Raw genomic sequence first — 23,095 nt, 5'->3', positions numbered from 1 at the left:
GAATAGTTGTACATTTGTTCTCGTATAAACTTCACAAGAATCCTGTGCATCAGGTGAAATTTTTGACATTTTCACCTGACGAAAAGGCATCTTAGGGAATTTGAAGCTCAGTGTGGTGGTACTTATACCCAGGCCCACACCCGCTTCTTAGTTCAGTTTCTTTGTTCTCACTATGAATTGCTAAAGATAGTAAATAATAGAGTCATATCTGAAGGTGAATTTGTTAAGAATTTTAACTTGGCTGAGGGTGATTGGTAGTGTTCTAGATGTGATACTTAAGTCTAGAGAAATTTAGCAAAGACGTGATTGTTAACTGGCACTATTGGCTTCCCTTGGTAGCTTGAGTATAACTGCCTTGTTAAATATTTTGTTGTTGTTGGACTTTTTAATGATGGGGTCAGTTTACCACTCTTTATTAATGTTCCTAGGTAGATTCAGGAGTGGAGACATAGTTTTCTCTGCTTTAACTTCAGTTGGCACAGATGGGTGACTGAAAGCTTAGAAGGAAAGAAGTCTTGCCAGGATTATAATGTAGTCATGACAGTGGGATAGGGGAGGAGTAAATGATTTATGGGGGACAGTTTAAAAAATCAGCTCTTTTGCCAATTCCTTCTAGAGCTTCTACTTCTACATATGAAATTTGATGATCCTTTTTTTTTTTAAGTTTATCTTTGGAAGAGAGAGAAAGTGTGAGTGGGGGAAGGGTAGAGAGAGGAGGAGAGAGGATCCCAAGCAGGCTCCATGCTTTCAGCACAGAGCCTGATGAGGGGTTCTAACTCACGAACACTGAGATCATGGCCTATGACGAAATCAAGAGTTGGACACTCAACCCCCTGAGCCACTCAGTTGCTCATCGTGATCCCGTTAAATCTCGAGATTGACCTTTGTCTGTGAATCAAAACCTTGATCATCGCTCCACAAAGGGACATAGAGGAAAGCATCCTGATGAGAACAATGTAGCAAGGCTGGAAATAGGTGCATTTATATAATCTGGCTTCCAGTGACTTTTTGCTGTCTCGCTAAACTCACTGAAAGATTCAGAAGATGTATGTGTGGCACATTTCATTGCTTGTGTTATTTACTGAGCAAATGTCTAGAGTTAGTGTTTTTCAGAACAAGCTGTCCTTTAAGGTCTGCAGCACCTTTTTCAATGACAGGCAGAAAGATCACGTACTTCCCCTTTAGATTTAAGATTTAACTTCGAGGGGTGTTTTCTTTTTCTATAAATTGTTGTTGCCTGACAGACATACTAACCTTTACCTTTTAGGAGCTGCTGTGGCATGACTTGCACCACATATTATACTAATGTCTTTCTGTTGTACCAGTTACATCAGTTACAGAAGATGTGAAAAAACTAGGTATTATCTCTGTTTCTGTGTTCTGGGTGTCTGTTGCTATAGAAACACATCAGGCAGTAAACAGATGTGTTCAGGGAGTATTTGAATCTCAGTGGATGTTATTGGCTAATGAAAATAAAGTTAAAAAATTGGTCGAGTTGAGGGAGAAATTGAGTATTTCTGAGTTCATTATTGTTTCCATTTTTGGTAGGTGATATTTTTTTGTAGCATGTGGGTAATTTAAAGATTATTTCCTACTAACTGGGTCTTCTAAAATTCCCTTGTTTTTTGTTCTAGGAAGTAAATAATTGGAAGAAGCAAACTTTTTACATTTTGGGGGGAGGATTATGATTTCACTTAGACTAATTTTTAAATGTCAGATAGTGGAAGTGATAAGTTTAAAAATTGTTCTGCGGCTACAGAAAGGAGGTGAAAGTTTGAAAGAGTGGGACAGAAGGTAGAGTGAGGAATTACACATCTTTACGAGGCTACTTGTGGATAAGGTAATTGTACATTTGCGTGTTGCTAGAAAGTGTAATATTGCTGATACTTCTTTTGCCAGTATCCAAGGAAAAGAGTGTATGTATATTAGAAGAAAGCCTTTGAGGGAATAAAAATATGCTTTTGGTGTAATATTTGAACTCAGATTATTTTTCTTCAGGATGTTCTTCAGATGCCTTACCTTCATCCTGAATTTCAGAGGATGATTTTGCTACACTTGTAGCCACACTTTTTTCCTTTGCAGAATTGTGGCAGTATCATGGTTAAATCTGCAGCAAGCACACTGAACAGTTGATTATATTAAATGGTATGTAGAAAAGCAGGCAGTGTTGGTGGAAGGGATCCAGCACTTTAACTCATTTCTCAGCCAGTTGGTTTTGTGGAGGGCATATTTGTGGTCAGGGTAAGTGTATGCTGACTCTTTCAGAGAATTTTAGGATCATTCTGTATATGTAGTAGGTATTTGACACTAGTTTTGAGAGAACTTTCAAGAGAAAATTCACTTTGTGTTGTATATTCCTCTTCCCTTTGAGCATTCTGCCTTCTCAGCTGCCTGTTTGGTTGTTTTTTTTTTTTTTTTTTTTTTTTCTTTCCCTAAATCAAGAGGGACTTAGCTGCAAATAAGCTTCTTGCCAAATTCTATAGATAATGTCTTCCTTTTATGGATTACTCTTTTTGTTGGAATTAACTGTGATCTACTAAAGTCTTTCATATATAGAAAGTGTTCTGTGTGCCGTTGATCTCTGCAGAAGTTGATCTAAGTTAGCTCAGAAAATACTTGGAGGCTGACCTAGCTGAATTTCAACAAAAGAAATGCAAGCTTTTTCAGCCATGCCAGTTGATCAGTACTCATTCTTTGAAATGTATTAAAGCAGTTACGTTGAAATGTGTTCTTCCTTAATCCTTATGCTCAAGCCTCTTAATATTTTGGGGCAATAAGTGTTACGTGGATCAAAAGATAAAAACTTGGGCCCTGTGTTCAGTCACTGTAAGGCAGTGGTTCCCACTACTTTTGTACTACCTTAGGATGTTCCCATTAATATCCCCTATTAAGTGAGGTGTAATGAAATTTTCAGATGTTCTAAATAAAGATTATAACCTTTTGTTTATTTTTTATTTTTTTAATGTTTTTATTTATTTTTGAGACAGAGAGACAGAGCATGAGCAGGGGAGGGGCAGAAAGAGGGAGACACAGAATATGAAGCAGGTTCCAGGCTCCAAGCTGTCAGCACAGAGTCCGACGCAGGGCTCAAACTCACAGACCATGAGATCATGACCTGAGCTGAAGTCGGACGCTTAACCGACTGAGCTACCCAGGTGCCCCATAACGTTTTATTTTTGAAAAATGCTCACGGTCTATCTATAGGTTATTAATGAGATACTGAGAAATCCAGTAGTATGAGAGGGAAGCCCATAAAAGTCTGAAGAGGTCACTGCCATAGAGGAGCAACATAGAGTCTATTTATATCCATTGTCCTTGGAACTTCGTAGGTATTTAGTAAAGCTGTACTCGATGAATAAACATTTCCTCTTATATTAGTTCTTATATGGAGCCTTAACCAACCCTTCTATGCTAGTTGTTCTTCCTCCTGAGCTTTAATAACATTTGTATCTATCTGTTTTACTACAAACCATGGTGAAATGTAATACTGTAATTCATTTACATGTCTGTCTCCCTCTACTGGCCAACAGCTTCTTGAGGACTAGAACTGTGCCTTTTTCTTTGTATGCAGAGCATCTGGCTATTACTTCATATTCAGTGTGTGTTTTATGAATGAATAACTATTCAAACAATAATTTTTATAGCACACACACACATGCACATGGGAGGGGTATAGACCACAATCTATATGTACAGTGTGTGACCTTGGGGTAATGTTGCGTTTTCAAAAGCATGGAATAAAGAAAATGAGAACAACACTTTAAAGTTCAATTGATTTTGGGGATGTGTATGTTGTTCATATGTCTGTGGGGGTGTTGGGGAGAGAATGAGAGCCTGAGCATGTTTCTTCTTTTTGAAGTGTATATAAATGCATACTAAGGCTATCAAGTGGCGATTTGGTATATGTTGCAAAGATTCAGATTTATTTAATCCATGTAAATTTATAAAAATATGCCCTCAAACTTTTTTTTTTAATAGCAGTATCATGATGTGAGACATGAAAATCTAGTTAGTACTGTACTTCCTATATCATCACCAGCACAGGCTCTGTAATTAAAATTTTTCTCTCAGGTAGTGGGATAAGATAGGTCAGAATTGTAGAGAAAATAATGGGTCCTGTCCCTGTGCTGCCATTTTGTACCGTAAAAAAAGAATGTTCGAGAAAATAGGAGATGAAATTAATCTTGGTAAAAAATATTGGCAATTTCATCTTTATAGAAAGTGTGTAATAAATGTCACTTTGAGTACAAATTTAGAGAGTGAGAACAAGTTTAATAGTATACACAATTCATGTGCTAAGTTCAAAGCACTCTGTGATATAAAATGGTCTCTGGTTAAGAATAGTATTATTTTTCAGCGAGAATAGCTAAATGACCAGTAACATAATTTGTCAAGTAAAAACTAGAATTAGAAATCAGGAATCATTGGGGCAGCTGCCTGGCTCATTCGGTAGAGCATGTGAATCTTTTTTTTTTGTTTGTTTGTTTTGTTTGGTTTTGTTTTTGTTATTTATTTTGAGAGAAAGTGTGAGCAGGAGAGGGGCAGAGAGAGATGAAAAAGGACTCACTCCCAAGCAGGCTCTACACTGAGAGTGCAGAGGGGCTTGAACTCACTAATTGTGAGACTGTGACCTGAGCTGAAATTGAGAGTTGGGCGCTTAACCTTCTGAGCCACCCAGGAGCCCTGCATGTGAGTCTTAAATCTCAGGGCTGTAGATTCAAGCCCCACGTTGGGTGTAGAGATTGGTTAAAAATAAAAAATCTTAGAAAGAAGGGAAGGTAGGTAAACAGTGGCAGAGCTAGAAAAGTAGCATCCCTTAGCGAATACCAGAAATCTCCTACCCTGGGGAAGAATCTTTGCTAACCTCCTATCTACAAAACACAGTGTTCTAATTTAAAGAAAATCTCCTTTGTTGCCATCACCTCTCACCACTTCTCCTTTCTCTGCCAGAGCCATTTCAGCTGTATGGAGTCTCCTTCCTTTGCTAGTTTCTTCCATCTGCCTCAAGCTACTGGTCTGGCTGAAGTTTCATTCCAAACCAGTGTCAGCATAGAGCAGTAGTTAAGACCATTGGCCTAGAAACAAAGTATCAGGGTTCAGATACCATCCACACCAATTTTACTAGCTTTGTAACTTGGGGAAGTTACTTCTGTCCTTCATTTTCTTTGTAAAGTGGAGAGGATAATAATCTTATAGGGATGTTGTTTGCCTTATGGCAGTAGCCTTTCTGGGTGTCATTAATAAGAACTGCCTTTTTGTGGGTCGCCTAGGTGGCTCAGTTGGTTAAGTGTCCGACTTCAACTCAGGTCATGATTTCATGGTTTGTAAGTTCGAGCCCCACGTCGGGCTCTATGCTGACAGCTCAGAGCCTGGAGCCTGCTCTGGATTCTGTGTCTCCCTCTCTCTCTGCCTCTCTCCCATGTGTGCTCGCTCGCTCATTCTCAAAAATAAAATATAAAAAAAAAATTAAAAAAAAATAAAAACTGCCTTTTCATACTTTATACAGCTTATTCCTTCTCTGATTTCTTTTGTGCCCTTTGGGGATGAGAATTGCCTAAGCTCTCCAGAAAGAACTACTAACATCTGGTTGACTGAGATATGTGAAAGTTTGTTTAATATGGGAGAGGGAGTTGTGGGAAGATGGGAAGAAGATGTGGAAGTCCCTAGGAGAGCTACCCTGCCAACCGCCAGCAGGTCTCCCTGGTCAGGGCAGAGGGAGCCGGATCTGAAAAAATATTCTTTGAATAAGGACAGACAGACCCGGGGGACTGGTATGCAGCAGATTTTCCACATTGTATAATACAGGAGCAAGACTGAGGTCTCAGCTGGAACCAGATTGCAGAGGACTTTATTTTAGAACACAAAGGGACCTTAACACCAAGGGAAAATTAGATCTAAAGAAGTTAAATGATTTACTTAAGATTGCAGAGCAAAGTAGTAGTAGTAGTAGAATGACACTATGTAAGTTCTCCCTTTAGACACTTCTGCTTTCTTGCTTTTCTGTTACCCAAAAAAGTTAATGTGGGTCAGTTTTACGTGTCTTTTTCATTTGTAAAATGATGCCATCCTATTTCCTGACCCTCACAGAGTGATTATCTTAGGTAAGAAAACTACTAGAGGGGTGCCTTAGTGGCTCAGCCGGTTAAGTGACCTGCTGACTCTGGGTTTTGGCTCAGGTTATGATCCCATGTTTCATGAGTTCAGGCCCTGCGTCGGTCTCTGTGCTGAGCAGAGCCTGGTTGGGATTCTCTCTCTCCCTCTGTCTCTGCCTCTGCCCCTGCCCCACTCTTTTTCTTTTTCAAAATAAATACTGCAAAAAAAGAAAAGAAGAAAAACTATTTGATACAAAAATTGATATGATGTATAATTGTACATTGGTTCTCAGAGGGTGGTTTTTGGTATATTACATGATTCTTTAAAATTGTGGTAAAATACATATAAAATTTGCCGCTTTAACTATTAAAAAAAAATTATGTCTATTTTTGAGAGAGTGAGCAAGTGAGTGGGGGAGGGACAGAGAGAGAGGGAGACAGAATCCAAAGCGGGCTCCAGGCTCTGAGCTGTCAGCACAGAGCTTGACTCGGGGCATAAGCCCACCAACTGGGAGATTATGACATGAGCCAATGTTGGAGGCTGATCCGACTGAGCCACCCAGGCACCCCTAACTACTTTTTAAATGTTTGTTTATTTTTATGTCTCTCTCAAAAATAAGTAAACATTAAAAAAATTTTTTTAAATAAATGTTTATTTTTAAAAGAGAGTGCAAATGGGGGAGGGGCAGAGAGACAGGGGGACAGAGGATCTGAAGTGGTCTCTGTGCTGACAGCAGAGGGCCTGGTGCAGGCCTCGAACTCACGAACCGTGAGATCATAACCTGATCTACCCAGACGCCTGCCCCCATTTTAACTATTTTTAAGTGTACAGTTCAGTGGCATTAATTACATTCACAGCTTTGTGCAACTATCATCAGTATTTATTTCCAAAGCTTTGTCATTACCCCAAATAGAAACTCTAACCATACAGCAGTAACTCCCCATTCTTCCTCTCCCCCCAGCCCTTGATAACTTCTAATCTGCTTTCTGTCTTTGTGAATTTGCCTGTTCTAGGTACCTCATATAAGTGGGATCCTACAATATTTATCCTTTTGAATCAGGTCTATTTCGCAGAGCATAATGTCTTCAAGATTCATTCAAGGTGCAACATGTATCAGAACTCCATTCCTCTTATTGCTGAATAATATTCCATTGTATCTATATACCACATTCCATTTGTTTATCTGTCAGTGGACATTTGGGATTGTTTGTACCTTCTGACTATTATGAATAGTGCTGTTATGAATATTAGTGTAAAAATATCTGTTTGAGTCCCTGCTTTCAGTCTTTTGGGTATGTACCTAAAAGTGGAATTACCGGATCATATGGTAATTCTGCATTTAATTTTTTGAGCAACTGCCCCACTGTTTTCCACACAGGCTTCACCATATTATGTTCCTATCAGCAATGCATAAGGGTTCCAGTTTCTCTGTTTCCTTGCTAACACTTGTCATTTTGAGTGTTGGGGTTTTTTTTTGGTGTGTTTTTGGTTTTTTTTTTTTTTGGACAATAAATAACACATCCTAATGGTGAAACTTCATTGTGGTTTTGATTTGCATTTCCCTGACAACTAGTGATGCTGAGCATCTTTTCGTGTGCATATTGGTCATTTGTATATCTTCTTTGGAGAAATGTTTAAGTCCTTTCCCAGTTTTTTTTAAATGTTTATTTTTCAGAGAGAGAGAGAGAGAGAGACAGAGGAAGGGGGAGGGAGGAGCAGGGGAGGGACAGAGAGAGAAGGAGACACAGAATCTGAAGCAGGCTTCAGGCTCTGAGCTGTCAGCATAGAACCAAGCTCAGGGCTTGAACCCGTGAACTGCAAAACCATGTCCTGAGCTGAAGTTAGATGCTTAACTGACTGCACCACCAGGCACCCCAGTCCTTTGCCCATTTTTAAATTGAGTTATTTTGTTGTTGAGTTGTAAGAATTCTTTATATATTCTAGATATTAATTCCTTATCAGATATAGGATTTGCAAATATTTTCTCCCATTCTGTAGTTTGTCTTTTTGCTCTGTTGATAGTATCCTTTGCACAAAAGTTTCTTTTTTTAAAGATTTTATTTTAAAGTAATCTTAGCACCCTGTATGGGGCTCGAATTTACAGCCCTGAGATCAAGAGTTTCATGTTCTACCAGCTGAGCCGGCCAGGTGCCCCTGCACAAAAGTTTTTAATTTTGATGAAGTCTAGTGTGTCTGGTTTTTTCCTTTGCTTTTGGTGTCATGTCCAAGAAATCCAATGTTGTGAAGATGTTCCCTGCATTTTTTTCTAAAAATGTTACAGTTTTAACTTTTTTTGTTTTGTTTTTATTTATTATTACTTTTTTAACGTTTTATTTATTTTTAAAAGACAGCGTGATTGGGGTTGGGCAGAGAGGCAGAGGGAGACAGAGGATACAAAGTGGGCTCTGCACTGACAGCACCAAGCCCAATGCGGGACTCGAACTCACTAACCCCGAGATCATGACCTGAGCCAAAGTCAGATGCTCACCTCACTGAGCCACCCAGGTGCCCCTATATAGTTTTAACTCTTATGGTTAGGTTTTTGATCCATTTTGAGTTAATTTTTGTATATGGTGTTAGATAAGGGTCCAGCTTTATTATTTTTTTAATGTTTATTTTTGAGAAAGAAAGAGAGACAGAGCATGAGTGGGAGAGGGGCAGAGAGAGAGGGAGACACAGAATCCAAAGCAGGCTCCAGACTCTGAGCTGTCAGCACAGAGCTCAACGCAGGGCTCAAACCTCCCTGCGAGATCATGGACTGCCAGATCATGACCTGAGCAGAAGTCAGACGCTTAACCGTCTCAGCCACCCAGGAGCCCACCCCTCCCTGCATCATTTGTTGAAAATATATTTAATCTGCTAGTTGCTACCATATTGGACAGCACAGATGTAGATGATCATACCATTTTTGTCCTCTACCCTGTTAAAGTGGTGAATTATATCTGTAGATGGGAGTGGAAATTCTTAGAACTAACAAACTGTTTTTGCGTTCCTGGAACATCATGGTAGTTCATTAAATACTTAACTTTTTTTTAGTCACTTGTGTATGCTCCCTTTCATATAAAATCAACCTAAATGGCTATGGCAATTATTTAGAAAACAAATTGTGCTTAATCAGAAACGGTATTAAGCAGTGTGTCTTGAATGGGTCTACATCAAACCTTATTCTCATATTATCAAACTACAGTGCTTTATTTAAACATATACATGTATTACCCCTTTCTTAACCTTTTTTTCTCTTACAGATTGCCAGTCATTTTTTATTGAAATACAATTTCTGTGCTATACAAGTCACCCTTTTAAAGTGTACAATTCAGTGGTTTTTAATATATTCACAAAGTTGTGCAGACATTACCACTATCTAATTCCAGAACATTTTCATTACCTCAAAAAAACCCAAAAGTCATTAGCAGTTAGTCCCCATCTCTTTTCCCTCCAGCCCCTGGCAGTCACTAATCTACTTTGTCTCTATAGATTTACTTATTCTGGACCTTTCATATGAATGTTATCATGTAATATGTAGTCTTTTGTGACCGGCTTTTTTCACTGAGCATTGTTTTTAAAGCTTGTTATGTGTTGTAGCGTGTATCAGTATTTCACTCCCTTTTATTGCTAAACAATATTCCATTGTGTGAATATACTATATTTATCCGTTCTCCAGTTGATGGACCTTTGAATTGTTTCTGCCTTTTGGCTATAATGAATAATGTTGTTATGAATGTTTGTGGGCATATGTTTTTATTCTCTTGGGTAGGTACCTGGGAATGGAATTGCTGGGTCATATGGTAACTCTGTTTAACCATTTGAAGAACTGCCAGACTTTTTCCAAGAGGGTCGTGCTAGTCTGCATTTCCGCCAACTGTGTACGAGGGTTTTACTTTATTCACATTCTCACCAGCGCTTTAGTTATCCAACTCGTAGGTACAAGGTAGTATCTCATTGTAGTTTTGATTTACATTGTCTTAATGACTATTAATGAACTCATGACTAATGATACTTCATGTGCTTACTGGCCAGTTATATATATTTGAGAGATAATTATTCAGACCCTTTTCCTGTTTTTTAATTTTTGTCTTTTTATTATTAAGTTGTAAGAGTTCTTTATATATTCTAGATATCCATCTAGATACAGATATGTATTCTGGATACTTATGAGATACATGATTTGCAAATATATTCTCCTATTCTGTAGTTTGATTTTATTTTTCTTGATAGTGTTTTTTGAAGCACAAAAAGTATTAATTTTGAGGAAGTTCAGTTTTGTTGTTCAGTTATTTTGATGTTATATCCAAGAAGCTATTGCCTAATCCAAATTCATGAATATTTACACATTTTCTGAAGACTTACAGTTTTAGCCATTACATTTTAAGTCTTTGATCCATTTTTTTTAAGTTCTTTAACTTCCCCTTCCTTCCTTTTTCTTTTTTCTTTTTCTTTTTTCTTTTCTTTTTCTTTTTCTTTCTCTTTCTCTCTTTCTCTTTCTTTCTCTCCTTCCTTCATTCCTTTCCTTCCTTTCCTTCCTTCCTTCCTTCTTCCCTTCCCTTCCATTTCTTTCCCTTCCTTCCTTCTTCTCTTCCGTTGCCTTCCCTTCCATTCCCTTCCTTCTTCCCTTCCCTTCCTTCTTCCCTTCCCTTCCTTTCCTTCTTCCCTTCCTTCCTTCTTCCCTTCCCTTCCTTCTTCCCTTCCCTTCCTTATTCTCTTCCTTTCCTTCTTCCCTTCTCTTCCTTTTCCTTCCTCCCTTCCTTCCTTCCTCCCTTCCTTCTTCCCTCCCCCTCCCCCTACCCTTCCCCTTCCATAGGCTTCATGCCCAGCATGGAGCCCAGTGCAGGGCTTGAGCTCACCACTGTGAGATCAAGACCTGAGCCAAGAGAGTGAGACATTTAATTCGCTGAACCACCCAGGTACCCCCTTGTATGTCTTTTTCGTGCCTAATCGCCTTGGCTAGAACCTCTAATGCAGTGTTGAATAGAAGTGGAGAGCAGACATCCATGTCTCGTTGCTGATCTTAGGGAGAAAGTTCTCAGTCTTTTACCGTTAAGTGTGATAGCTGTGGGGTTTTGGTAGATGCCCTTTATTAGCTGAAGGAAGTTACCTTCTGTTCCTAATTTGCTGAATGTCTTTTATCATGAAAGGGTGCTGAATTTTGTCAAAGAGGATCACATCATTTTTTTCCTTCTTTCTATTACATTACTTTTGTAATAAAAATATTAAAGAAGTTAGGTATTGAAAGAAAGATGGTATGGGGAACATGAAAACCTTTCACTAAAAGTTAACAAATACGAACTGTTGTCTTCCACTGTTTCTTTTTTATGCACACTTTTTAATTTAATGTTTATTTAAAAAAATTTTTTTTATGTTTATTTCTGAGACAGAGACAGAGCATGAGTGGGGGAGGGGCAGAGAGAGAGGGAGACACAGAATCCGAAGCAGACTCAGGCTCTGAGCTGTCGGCACAGAGCCCGACGCGAGGCTCAAACTCACAAACTATGAGATCATGACCTGAGCCGAAGTCGGTCGCTCAACCGACCGAGCCACCCAGGCACCCCTTTAATGTTTATTTTTGAAGGAGAGAGAGAGACAGAGAGACAGAGCATGAGCGGGGAAGGGGCAGAGAGAGAGGGAGGCACAATACAGAATCCAGAGTAGGCTCCAGGCTCTGAGCTGTCAGCACAGAGCCTGTCTAGGGGCTCGAATTCGCATAATTTCATGTGCTGATTTTTTTTTTTTTTTTTTTTTTTTTTTTTTTTTGAGAGAAAGACAGAATCTTAGGCTCCACACTCAGTGGGGAGCCCACTGCAGGGCTTGATCCCATGACTGAAATCATGACCTGAGCCGAAATCAAGAATTGGATGTTTAACTGACTGAGGCACCTGGGCACCCCACATGTACTGATTTTTAAACTTAGCATTTTATAAGCACTTTTCAGTGTTATTTGTTGTAATAAATGTGTTAATGGTCACATATTCACTAGAGTATATGTTAGCCTTGGATGGCTTAGCTGTTTTCCTATAGGACAAGTCTAGTTTTATCTGACCTTTAAAAATGATTTCTCTTTCTCACCTCGTTCCACTCCCCAAATATCTAAGAGAGGCAGATGGTTGCTGGCATTAGGGAATTCTCTGCTGTTTTACTTTTTTTTAATTTTTACTCTCTGTAAAAATTCTCTGCTGTTTTACTCTCTGCTGTCTTACTCTGCTCTGTTGTTTTACTTTTTTTTATTTATTAAAAAAATTTTTTTTTCTTAACGTTTATTTATTATTGAGAGACAGAGAGAGATAGAGCACGAGCATGGGAGGGGCAGAGAGAGGAGGAGACGCAGAATCTGAAGCAGGCTCCAGGCTCTGAGCTGTCAGCACAGAGCCCGATGCAGGGCTCAAACTCACAAACCACGAGATCATGACCTGAGCCGAAGTCAGATGCTCAACCGACTGAGCCACCCAGGCACCCTGCTGTTTTACTTTTTAAGTGTGTTGCCTAAAGACATCTTAAGACAGTGCCCTTTCCATCATTCTTTTTTTTACTACATGTTTAGAAAAGAGAATGCTGAAAGTTTCTATATAATGATTGATACCTGTTTGCATCTAGTCTTGCCTCATTATCTTTTTTTCACCTAATCATCTAGGGAAATGATTGTGTAATATTTATATCCATTGAGCTTGACTTACCTGTCAGTAATTGAGTTAATCTAAATATTCCATTTATGTAGCCATTTATATCATTTAATGTAGTTAGTTACAACTTGACTGAGAGTGGTGAGTGTTAGGGCGTCTAGGTGGCTCAGTTGGTTGAGCATCTGACTTCAATTCAGGTCATGGTCTCACAGTTCCTGAATCGAGCCCCATGTCAGGCTCTGCACTGTTAGCTTCGGAGCCTCTGTCTCCCTCCCTCTCTCTGCCCCTCCTCTCCTCGTGAGATCACGTGTGTGCTCTCTGTCTCAAAAATAAAGAGTGGTGAATGTTTTTAAGGCAGTTTTAAAATTCTTTTTATTATTTGAATCCTGGAAAACATGAGTTTGCTATATAGTTTGGTCATCTAAATAGAATAAACAGTGATTGGTTATTCATGACTACAGCTCACTTTTGACCCTGGAAAGTACAAATTGCTTTTGAGTGAAAATGTGGTTGGAATAGATTTCAGTGTTCAGTTTGTACCTGCTATTTATTGTGACACCGAGTTCAGTGAGGGCTGGCATCTATGGGAGGCCAGTAACTTCCTCTGGGTTGCCTAAATTGCCTTCAATGAAAAGCACCTAGAATAAAAAAAGCACAGCATGCTGGTAAACCATTTTGAATTATTTGGTAATGTTGGTGGGCTGGAGGGGATTGGTGGTTGCTTTCCTTAGCATTAAAGTGGCCTTGCCTTTTGGGTTTCACCTGTAGCAAATTGTGTTATTGCCTACTGATTTCCAGGCTTATTACAAGGACTGACTGTGTTTTTATAGCACTAAGAAATTTGCTATAGATGTTTACTTTCACCAGGATTTACATTAAGACAAGGAATAGACAGAAAAACAACAAACACCATTCTTGGCAGTATTAAAACTGATACAAATAATTTTTGCATTATTGCTGACTTCCCATTTAAAACACTCAAAAAGAAAACAAGAATCCAAATTCATTTTTCTCTTGTCTTTTACGTGGCTTGGCTAGAGCAGATTTCCCTATATCCTTATATTCTCTATATTGAAAGCGTAAATGAAAGGAGTCTTCTTGAATATTGGAAGGAAGAAGCATATAAAAATAAAGGAAGGATGGGGGAACTTCTGGCTACCATGTTAGAAATTTTGGGATAATCAGGGTGATTATGTCCTCCTTACTGGAGAAGAATCAGTAATGGTAGACCCAGGAAAGGCTGAAATTTGAAAGTATGACTGGGATTTTTTTTTTTTTTACAAGTATATTAGAACTTACAGTGCAAATTAGTGCTTTCTAAATTTTGCAGGGGAGAAGGGGAAACTACATTAATTCTGATTGTATTGTCTTTGTTCTGTGATACTTGGAATTCATATTTTGGACTTCTCTTCAAAGACACATAAATGAAGTACAGTAAGGAGGGGAGCTGAGGAGGGGCACCTGGGTGGCTCAGTCAGTTAAGCATCCGACTTTGGCTCAGGTCATGATCTCACAGCTTGAGCCCCGCCCCCGCATGAGGCTTTCTGCTGACAGCCTGGAGCCTGCTTCAGGTTCTGTGTCTCCCTCTCTCTCTGTGCCCCTCCCCTGCTTGCACTCACACTCTCTCAAAAATAAATAAACATTTAAAAAATTTTTAAAAAAAAGAGGGGAGGGGAACTGAAGATATCTTATATGGAAGTAAACTCATGCAGTTCCTGTGCCCAAGAAGCTACTGTTGATAGCCAGTATTGATGACACTTGGCTAGGGGCTGTGCTACCATCATGGGCAACTTCGCCAAGGCCACTTTTTTTTTTTTTTTTTTTTTTTTTAATGTTTATTTTCGAGAGAGAGCATGTGTGAGCGGGAAAGGGGCAGAGAGAGGGGGACAGAGGATCCGAAGCAGGCTCTGGGCTGACAGCAGCAAGCCCGATGTAGGGCGCCAACTCAGGAACCACAAGATCATGACCTGAGCTGAAGTTGGATGCTTAACCAACTGAGCCACCCAGGCACCCAGCCAAGGCCACTTTTGATGCCATTTCCAAGATAAGACCTACAGCTGTCTCAACCCTGACTTCTGGAAAGAGACTGTGTTCACCAAGTCTCCCTATCAGGAATTCACTGACATGTTGTAAAAGAGACCCACACCAGTCTCCGTGCAGAAGACCCAGGCTTCAGCTGTGGCCACCACATAGTTTCATAGAAGAAAAATAAAGTTGATGAGTTTGAGCCCAGCGTCAGGCTCTCTGCTGTCAGAGCAGAGCCCGCTTCTGATCTGTCTGGCTCTCTCTGTCTGCCTCTCCCCTGCTTGCATTCTCTCAAAAATAAAAAACGTTAAAACAAAAAATTTAAGGGGCACCTGGGTAGCTCAGTCAATTAAGCATCCAGCTTCGGCTCAGGTCATGATCTCACAGTTCATGTGGGTTCGAGCCCCGCGTCAGGCTCTGTGCTGTCAACTCAGTGCCTGGAGCCTGCTTCGGATTCTGTGTCTCCCTCTCTCTCTGTCCCTCCCCTGCTCAAGCTCTGTCTCTCTCTCTCTCTCAAAAGTAAATAATACACATTTAAAAAAAATTTTTTTTATTAATTTAAAAAGGTGGGGGAGCACCTGGGTGGTTTGGTCAGTCAGTTAAGTATCTGACTCTTGATTTCTGCTCAGGTCTCAGGGTTTGTGGATTTGAACCCCAAGCCCCTGGCATTGGACTCTGCATTGACAGCAGGGAGCCTGCTTGGGATTTTCTCTCTGCCCCTCCCCTGCACTCCCGTGAGTGTGTGTTCTCCTTGCCCCCCGCTTCTTTCTCAAAATAAATAAACTTTAAAAGTTTAAAAAAAAAAAAAACAACAAAACTTGTGTCAGAAACTGTCAGTGAAGGGTCACCTGAGTGGCTCAGTCGGTTAAGTGTCTGACTTTTGGTTGTGGCTCAGGTCATGGTCTCACAGCTCGTGAATCGGGCTCTGTGCTGACAGTGTGGAGCCCACTTGGGATTCTCTCTCTCCCCACCCCACCCCACCCCCGCCCCTTCCCAGCTTGCTCTGTCTGTCTCTCTCTCAAGAAATAAAAACAAAAAAAGAAATGTCGGTGAAAATAACCCCCTCTATCAAGCTACCTAAAAATATTTTGAGCAGTGATGGTATTGAAATAAGTGAAGCTTACCAAAATTAGGTCTTCTTTTGGCCTTTGAGCTGGGACTTATGGCAGCAAAGGTGGTAGGTAAAAGTATTACAAAGTTTTTGCCAAATATGGAAAAGATACCAGGTATCCCTCAGTATTTCTACCAAACATACTATTGGTATGCTGAATCTAGCTCTGCTCCAGTGTGTAACAGTCATTCTTACTTTCTTTAATTTTATTTCTTATGACTCGTTTCTGCCCCTTCACTGACCCCCATTCCCCAGGAGACCTTCCCCTGATATCTAACTTTAAATTCCAAGTTTGTTTGTTCTTAGTACGTCCTAGGGTAGGGCTACTTTATTAACCTTTGCCCCTGCCACTTCCATACCAGTTGTCCCATGTGTATATATGCAAGAAATTTCAGCAAAATTGGACACTAGCTAAAGTAAATATACTAGAATGTGTTGCAGCATAAGCAAAGTTATCAGTTTTTTAAAAATATAGCTTATGAGCTATAATTCATATGCTGTAAAACTCACCAGTTTAAGTGTATATAATTCATTGGGTTTTTAGTATAGTCACAAGAGTTGTACAAATACCACCACTTGCTAATTCCAGAATATTTTCATGACTCTTGAAAGAAACCCATACCATTAATAGTCACTTCCTACTGCTCTCCCCAGCCCCTGGCAACTATTAATCTACTTTCTATCTGTATGGGTTTGCCTATTCTGGACATTTCATGTAAATAAAATTCCATAATCTGTGATGATGTGCTCTGTTGTGCTTGACTTCTTTCACTTGGCATAATATTTTCAGTATTCTTCCATGCTGTAGCTACATACCAGTATTTCATTCCTTTTTATGGCCAAATATTATTCCATTGTGTAAATATACCACATTTTTTAATCCATTCATCAATCCGTTGACATTTGGGTTAATGCTGCTATGAACACCTGTGTACAAGTTTTTGTGTGGACATAGGATTTTAATGCTTTTGGATATGTACCTAGGAGTAGAATTACTGGGTCATAAGATGACTCCATATTTAATTTTTTGAGGAACTGCTAAACTGTTTTCCATGGCTGCACCGTTTTACATTCCCGCCAGCCGTGTATGAGGGTTCTAGTTTCTCTAGATTCTCACCATCATTTGTTATTGTCCACCTTTTGATAATAGCCATCCTAGTGGGTGTGAAGTGGTATCTCATGGTGGTTTTGATTTTCATTTCCCCTAATGACTAATGATATTGAGTATCTTTTCCTGTGTTCTTTGGCCATTTATATGTTTTCTTTTTCTAATTTATTTAATTAATCCCTATACCCACCATGGGCCTTGAACTCGTGACACCGAGATCAAGAGTTGCATGCTCTTCCAGCTGAGTCACCCAGGCACCCTTGTATATTTTCTTTGGGGAGATATCCTTAAAGCTAAATATTGATGGTCTGCTATTTGGAATACTAAGTTGTTTAGATTAACTTCTTTTATCTGGTGTAAAGGAGTTTTTGTTTCATTAATTCAAATGTTTTAGCCTATTCTTGAAGATTGTTTTAGAAAATTAATGTAGATACAGCTTTCCCCTATGAAAACATTGTATTTTGTATCCTGACCTAAGATATCTATATACAGATTGTCTCCAGTCTTTATTGGACTGTGAACACAATTTGGTCATATTTCTTTTTTTTTTTTTTTAATGTTTATTTATTCTTGAGAGGCAGAGACAGAGTGTGAGTGGGGGAGGGGCAGAGAGAGAAGGAGACACAGAATCTGAAGCAGGATCCAGGCTCTGAGCTGTCAGCACAGAGCCCGATGTGGGGCTTGAACTCACGAACCATGAGATCATGACCTGAGCCAAAGTCAGACACTTAACTGACTGAGCCACCCAGGCGCCCCGGTCATATTTCTATTGTAAATTTATATCTCTAGGTCCAAAGAGTTAGCAGAGGTAGAATTCACAAGTAGGGAACCAGTGGCCCATCAAAATTTTGTTATATTCTGTACATTCTGAGGACATTACCTGACCTTTAGTTGAGAGAAAGGTTTATAAGGCAAGGAAAATTGATGTTTGACATAACACCTGAAGTTGAAAGTACATAAAGTTGAAGCGTACATATGTTTGTGAGTACTTTTAGATAAGCATGAAAAAGTACATGATTTGATCCTTCTGTCCCTCTCTCCCCCAGCGTGGTACCATGCGACGACGCTATGAAGATGATGGCATTTCAGATGATGAAATTGAAGGGAAAAGAACTTTTGACTTGGAAGAGAAACTCCACACCAACAAATATAATGCAAATTTTGTTACTTTTATGGAAGGAAAAGGTCAGTATCATTTTGGTTCCAGGGACCTGCAGTCCCTTGGTGTAAGAAGTTGTAGACTCTGGGAACCATGGGCTCAGTATCTGTGCAGCTAAAATATTGCGTATTGATGCTATGATGCTGTTTATTTTATCTTATTACACAATGCTATTCTTACACATGTGCGTGCCCACACACACACACACACACACACACACACACACACACCCTCATTTCCCTAGTTCTCCCACCTTGGGAGTCATTCTCTGCGACACAAGAAGAAAAGTGTTTTATTAGGGCCAGGAACATTGCTGGAATTTTTCCCTGAAGCCCTCTTCCTTCTTCTCCTATCCCTTGTTTTAGGTTTAATTAAGAATAGTACAGTAAAAACTTTTTTTTTAACGTTTATTTATTTTTAAGAGAGAACACATGCAGGAGGGGCAGAGAGAAGGGGGAGAGAGAGAATCCCAAGCAGGCTCCGCCCTGTCAGTGCAGAGCCTGATGCAGGGTTCAATCCCAGGAACTGTGAGATCATGACCTGAGCTGAAGTCGGACACTCGACTGACTGAGCCACCTAGGCGCCCCAGTAAAAACTCTTCTATGCACGTACCTCTCCCCACAACCACAACAGAGTTGGGATTCCATGTGTACTATGCAGCTTTGCTCCTTGGCAAACTGACAAGGATGTCATGGTATATACTCTAGTGGACAGTAGTAAATTTTTGGGCTGTTAAGAGACAGGGTGATGATAATTTCTGCTTAGGATTTACGAGATGACTCATTAGTAGTACTACCCTCTGTTGGTTAAATTCTGAATTTACTGTGGAAATACAGACTTAGAAAACATCTTGAACCCTGCCTCTCAGTGTGAGTTTCCTATATCCTGAGGGATGCTTTTTTTTTCCCCTAATATTTATTTATTTTTGAGAGGGAGAGAGACAGAGCACAAGCAGGGGAGAGGCAGAGAGACAGGGAGAGGCAGAGAGAGAGGGAGACACAGAATCCGAAGCAGGCTCCAGGCTCTGAGCTGTCAGCACAGAGCCCGATGTGGGGCTCGAACTCACAAACTGTGAGATCATGACCTGAGCTGGAGTCAGAGGCTGAACCAGCTGAGCCACCCAGGTGCCCCAACGAAGGATGCTTCTTTTGCATGTATTGTCTCACAGAGCAAAACTATTTACACAGAAACAGCAAACACCATCTCCACCTTAATACTTAAGATCTATTTTATGGTCTTTTTATCTTTTTCCAGCTATACCTCTTGCCTTTCTAACAGTTGTTTTCTTATGGTGACAGATTTTAATGTAGAGTATATTCAGCGGGGTGGCTTAAGAGACCCTCTGATTTTCAAGAATTCGGATGGACTTGGAATAAAGTAAGTGTTCTCGGCCTGATTGGATATAGTTGTGAAATGGCCATATTACACCAGGGCTATAGACAATGCAGTATTGATAACCCAAAGCAGTAGATAATTAAAAAGAATCCCCCATATAGTCTTAAAACCATGTATTTTTCTTCTTTTGTTACAAAAACAACTCATGGTTGTTAATAATTAAATGAAAAAATATAGGTGACCTAAAAAGAAAATAAATCTCTTAAAAATCTATTACCCTGGGATAATAATCACTTGTTAACATTTTGTTATATATTCTTTTTTATTATGTATATGTGAATATATAATCATATTTAAAATATGTCATTAAATCTAAATATGAATATGAATATTTATGTGTCTTGGGCGTTTTTAGTACGTTAATGAAGAACTCACACTGATTAGAGAAGGTGTGCTTCCATTTATACTTACAAGTGTTTGTTTCATAGGATGCCAGATCCAGACTTCACTGTGAATGATGTCAAAATGTGTGTGGGTAAGTAGTAATATGTGTGGCCGTTGCGCCTATGAGGCAAAGATTTAAGATTGGAATTGATTTCTAAATTTCTGACTGAGATTTAAGGCTTAGGAACGTTGAAGTACATATTTGATTGAAGTATATGCATCTTGATAAAAACTACCATTTCATTGGCCACTGAGAATTTTCACAGAAAGAGTTACAAAAGTTGCTTCGTTTAGTACACACCGGGCATAGAACTTTAAAACTTTTCCTTCTTCCCTACCTACCATTTTATCACTGTGTGCCCCTCCTTCTCTCCGTGAAAAGCCTGTTCCAGGGCATCTCACCCAGGAAAGTGACATTTTATATCTTTGAAACAAGAAGGAAGATTCATTCATATCTGTGATTCTCTTCCATTCTCCAAAAGCAGTAGAGAATTTCCAGGAAATTTTCACCAGTGCTACATTTGGTAACTTGACCAGGGTTTAAAACTTTGTAAACTGAAGCATGTGACTCTTGATCTCAGGGTTGTAGATTCAAGCCCTACTTTCGGAGGAGAGATTACTTAAACAAATATATATATAATAAAAACATATGTATATTTATATATTTTTATTTTATTTATATATATATATATACATATACATATATATATGTGTGTGTGTGTGTGTGTGTATATATATATATATATATATATATATATATATATATATATATATATATATATAATGGTAATAATAAACAAAAGCGTTGTAAGCCGAGAAAGAGATATGTTAACATTTCTTTCAGTGACTGGTTGAGTTTTTAGTCTGATTTGTATTCTATTCAAAATTTAGGGGAAAAAAACAAATTGGATCAACCTAATTAAAGAAGAAAGCTTCCTGGTGTCAGTAAAGGCTCAGGTCAAATTTCTGCAGACCATTTGGTTTTCACGGTAGCCCTGAGACTCACCAGGATCCTTTGGAATTCAGAATGGTTGCAGTCCTATACACGTTAAAGCAGTAAAGTGGATTAAAACCTTTTGGACATGTTTCCAACAGGACATGAAGCAAAAAGAGTTTTTTCTGATGCTTTCCTCCCAACATTATAGCTTCTGTTAAGTTTTGTTCTCTATGTTAAAGTTCCAGTGCAATGTCTTGCTTTGGAAATTGACACTGCAGTACTATCTCCTAGCCACCGGAGGGCCCTTTTTAGACAGCTGGATAACTCTTCTGTTTATCCAAGAGGTGAAAGTCACAGATAGCCCAGGTGAAGGAAAGTTCTTGAATTCCCTGGTTTTTTCACTCCTTCACTATTTCTGTGTTAGAGTCCAGCTGTCTGCCTGTCACTGGGTATTTCCTAATACCTAGTGCAATCTGGAGTATAGTAGGCACTCAGTAAGTCTGTTGAGTAATTAAAATGCTTTCCCATTCTTCACAATGCAGGGCTCTCTCAGAGGACCTCAGAAAATCTTCTTGAGTACCTATAGGTCCATCACTGGACTTCTTTTCCTAACAGACCTCCAGGACAGTAATAAGTTTCTTGTTGTTGTTTATTTACATCCAAGTTAGCATATAGTGCAACAATGATTTCAGGAGTAGATTCCTTAATGACCTGTACCCATTTTAGCCCATCCCCCCTCCCACAAGCCCTCCAGCAACCCTCTGTTCTCTATATTTAAGAGTCTCATGTTTTGTCCCCCTCCCTGTTTTTATATTATTTTTGCTTCCCTTCCCTTATGTTCATCTGTTTTGTATCTTAAATTCCACATGAGTGAAGCCATATATTTGTCTTTCTCTGACTAATTTGCTTAGCATAATACACTCTGGTTCCATCCACGTTGCAGTCTTGCAAATGGCAAGATTTCATTCTTTTTGATTGCCAAGTAATACTCCATTGTACGTATATACAACATCTTTATCCATTCATCCATCGATGGACATTTGGGCTCTTTCCATACTTTGGCTATTGTCAGTAGTGCTGCTGTAAACATTGGGGTGCATGTGCCCCTTCGAAACAGCACGCCTGTATCCTTTGGATAGACACCTGGTAGTGTAATTGCTGGGTTGTAAGGTAGTTCTATTTTTGATGTTTTGAGGAACCCCCATACTGTGAGGAACCCCCATACTGTTTCCAGAGTGGCTGCACCAGTTTGCATTCCCCACAGCGCAAAAGCGTTCCTCTTTCTCTGCATCCTCGCCAACAGCTTTGATCTACATTTTTGAAGGAAAGCATTCACTTTTATTTTTTTATTTTTATTTTTTCAAATGTTTTTATTTTTGAGAGAGAAAGAGACAGAGAATGAGCTGGGGGGAGGCAGAGAGCAAGGGAGACACAGAATCCAAAGCAGGCTCCAGGCTCTGAGCTGTTAGCACAGAGCCCGATGTGGGGCTCCAACTCACAAACCATGAGATCTTGACCTGAGCCGAAGTCAGACACTCAACCAACTGAGCCACCCAGGCACCCCTGTTTTTTTAAACAATTGTGCTAAAATATAAGTAACATAAAATTTACCATTATAATAATTTTTAAAGTATATACTTCAGTGGCATTAAATTTATTCACAGTGTGCAACCGTCACCATCAGTTTCTAGTTCAGAACTTTTTCATCACCTGTATCTTTAGATATATACCTAGGAGTGAAGTTGTTGGGTCACATGGTCATTCCGTGTTTAATTTATTGAGGAACCACCAAACTTTTTCACAGCAGCTGCACCACTTTACATTATTCCCAGCAAAGTCTTGAGGGTTCCAGTTTTTCTGCATCCTTGCCAGCACTTGTTATTTTCCTTTTTTTTTTTTTTTAATTTACGGCTATCATAGTGGGTGTGAAATGGTATTACAAGGCAATTTTGATTTAGCATTAGCATTTTCTTCCAAAATATAAAGGGTAGGTTTGCTTTATTGCCTTATATTATGAGTTATATCTTATGTGTATTCTGCCATGTCTCCTTTATTATGGCCATATTCTAGTCCTCCTGACTATTATCTCATATCTCTGACTAGACTGTAAACGTCTTAGAGGCAGGGGACCAGGTCTTGATACTAGTTGTTATAGCCACGAAGTCCAGGTATATAGTAGATGTTTGCTAGTTTCTTACAAATTGGACAATATTCTTTTTTTTTTAATTTTTTTTAACGTTTATTTATTTTTGAGACAGAGACAGAGCATGAA

General features: G+C 39.3%; 1 protein-coding gene across 1 annotated transcript in view; it reads left to right on the top strand.

The window, feature by feature from the left end:
• The window catches only part of KDM2A (lysine demethylase 2A), an 83,361-nt gene that overhangs the window by 15,631 nt on the left and 44,635 nt on the right, over positions 1-23,095 (top strand). The window contains 3 exon segments of the mRNA XM_019415135.2: positions 17,995-18,133; positions 19,406-19,484; positions 19,931-19,977. Of these exon segments, the coding sequence (XP_019270680.1) occupies positions 17,995-18,133; positions 19,406-19,484; positions 19,931-19,977 (265 nt within the window).

Source organism: Panthera pardus, unplaced genomic scaffold (genome assembly GCF_024362965.1).
Source record: "Panthera pardus isolate Hobbes unplaced genomic scaffold, ASM2436296v1 HiC_scaffold_12, whole genome shotgun sequence".
Lineage (NCBI taxonomy): Eukaryota > Metazoa > Chordata > Mammalia > Carnivora > Felidae > Panthera > Panthera pardus.
The sequence above is the reverse complement of the archived record's forward strand: the minus strand, read 5'-3'. Positions and strand labels throughout refer to the sequence as shown.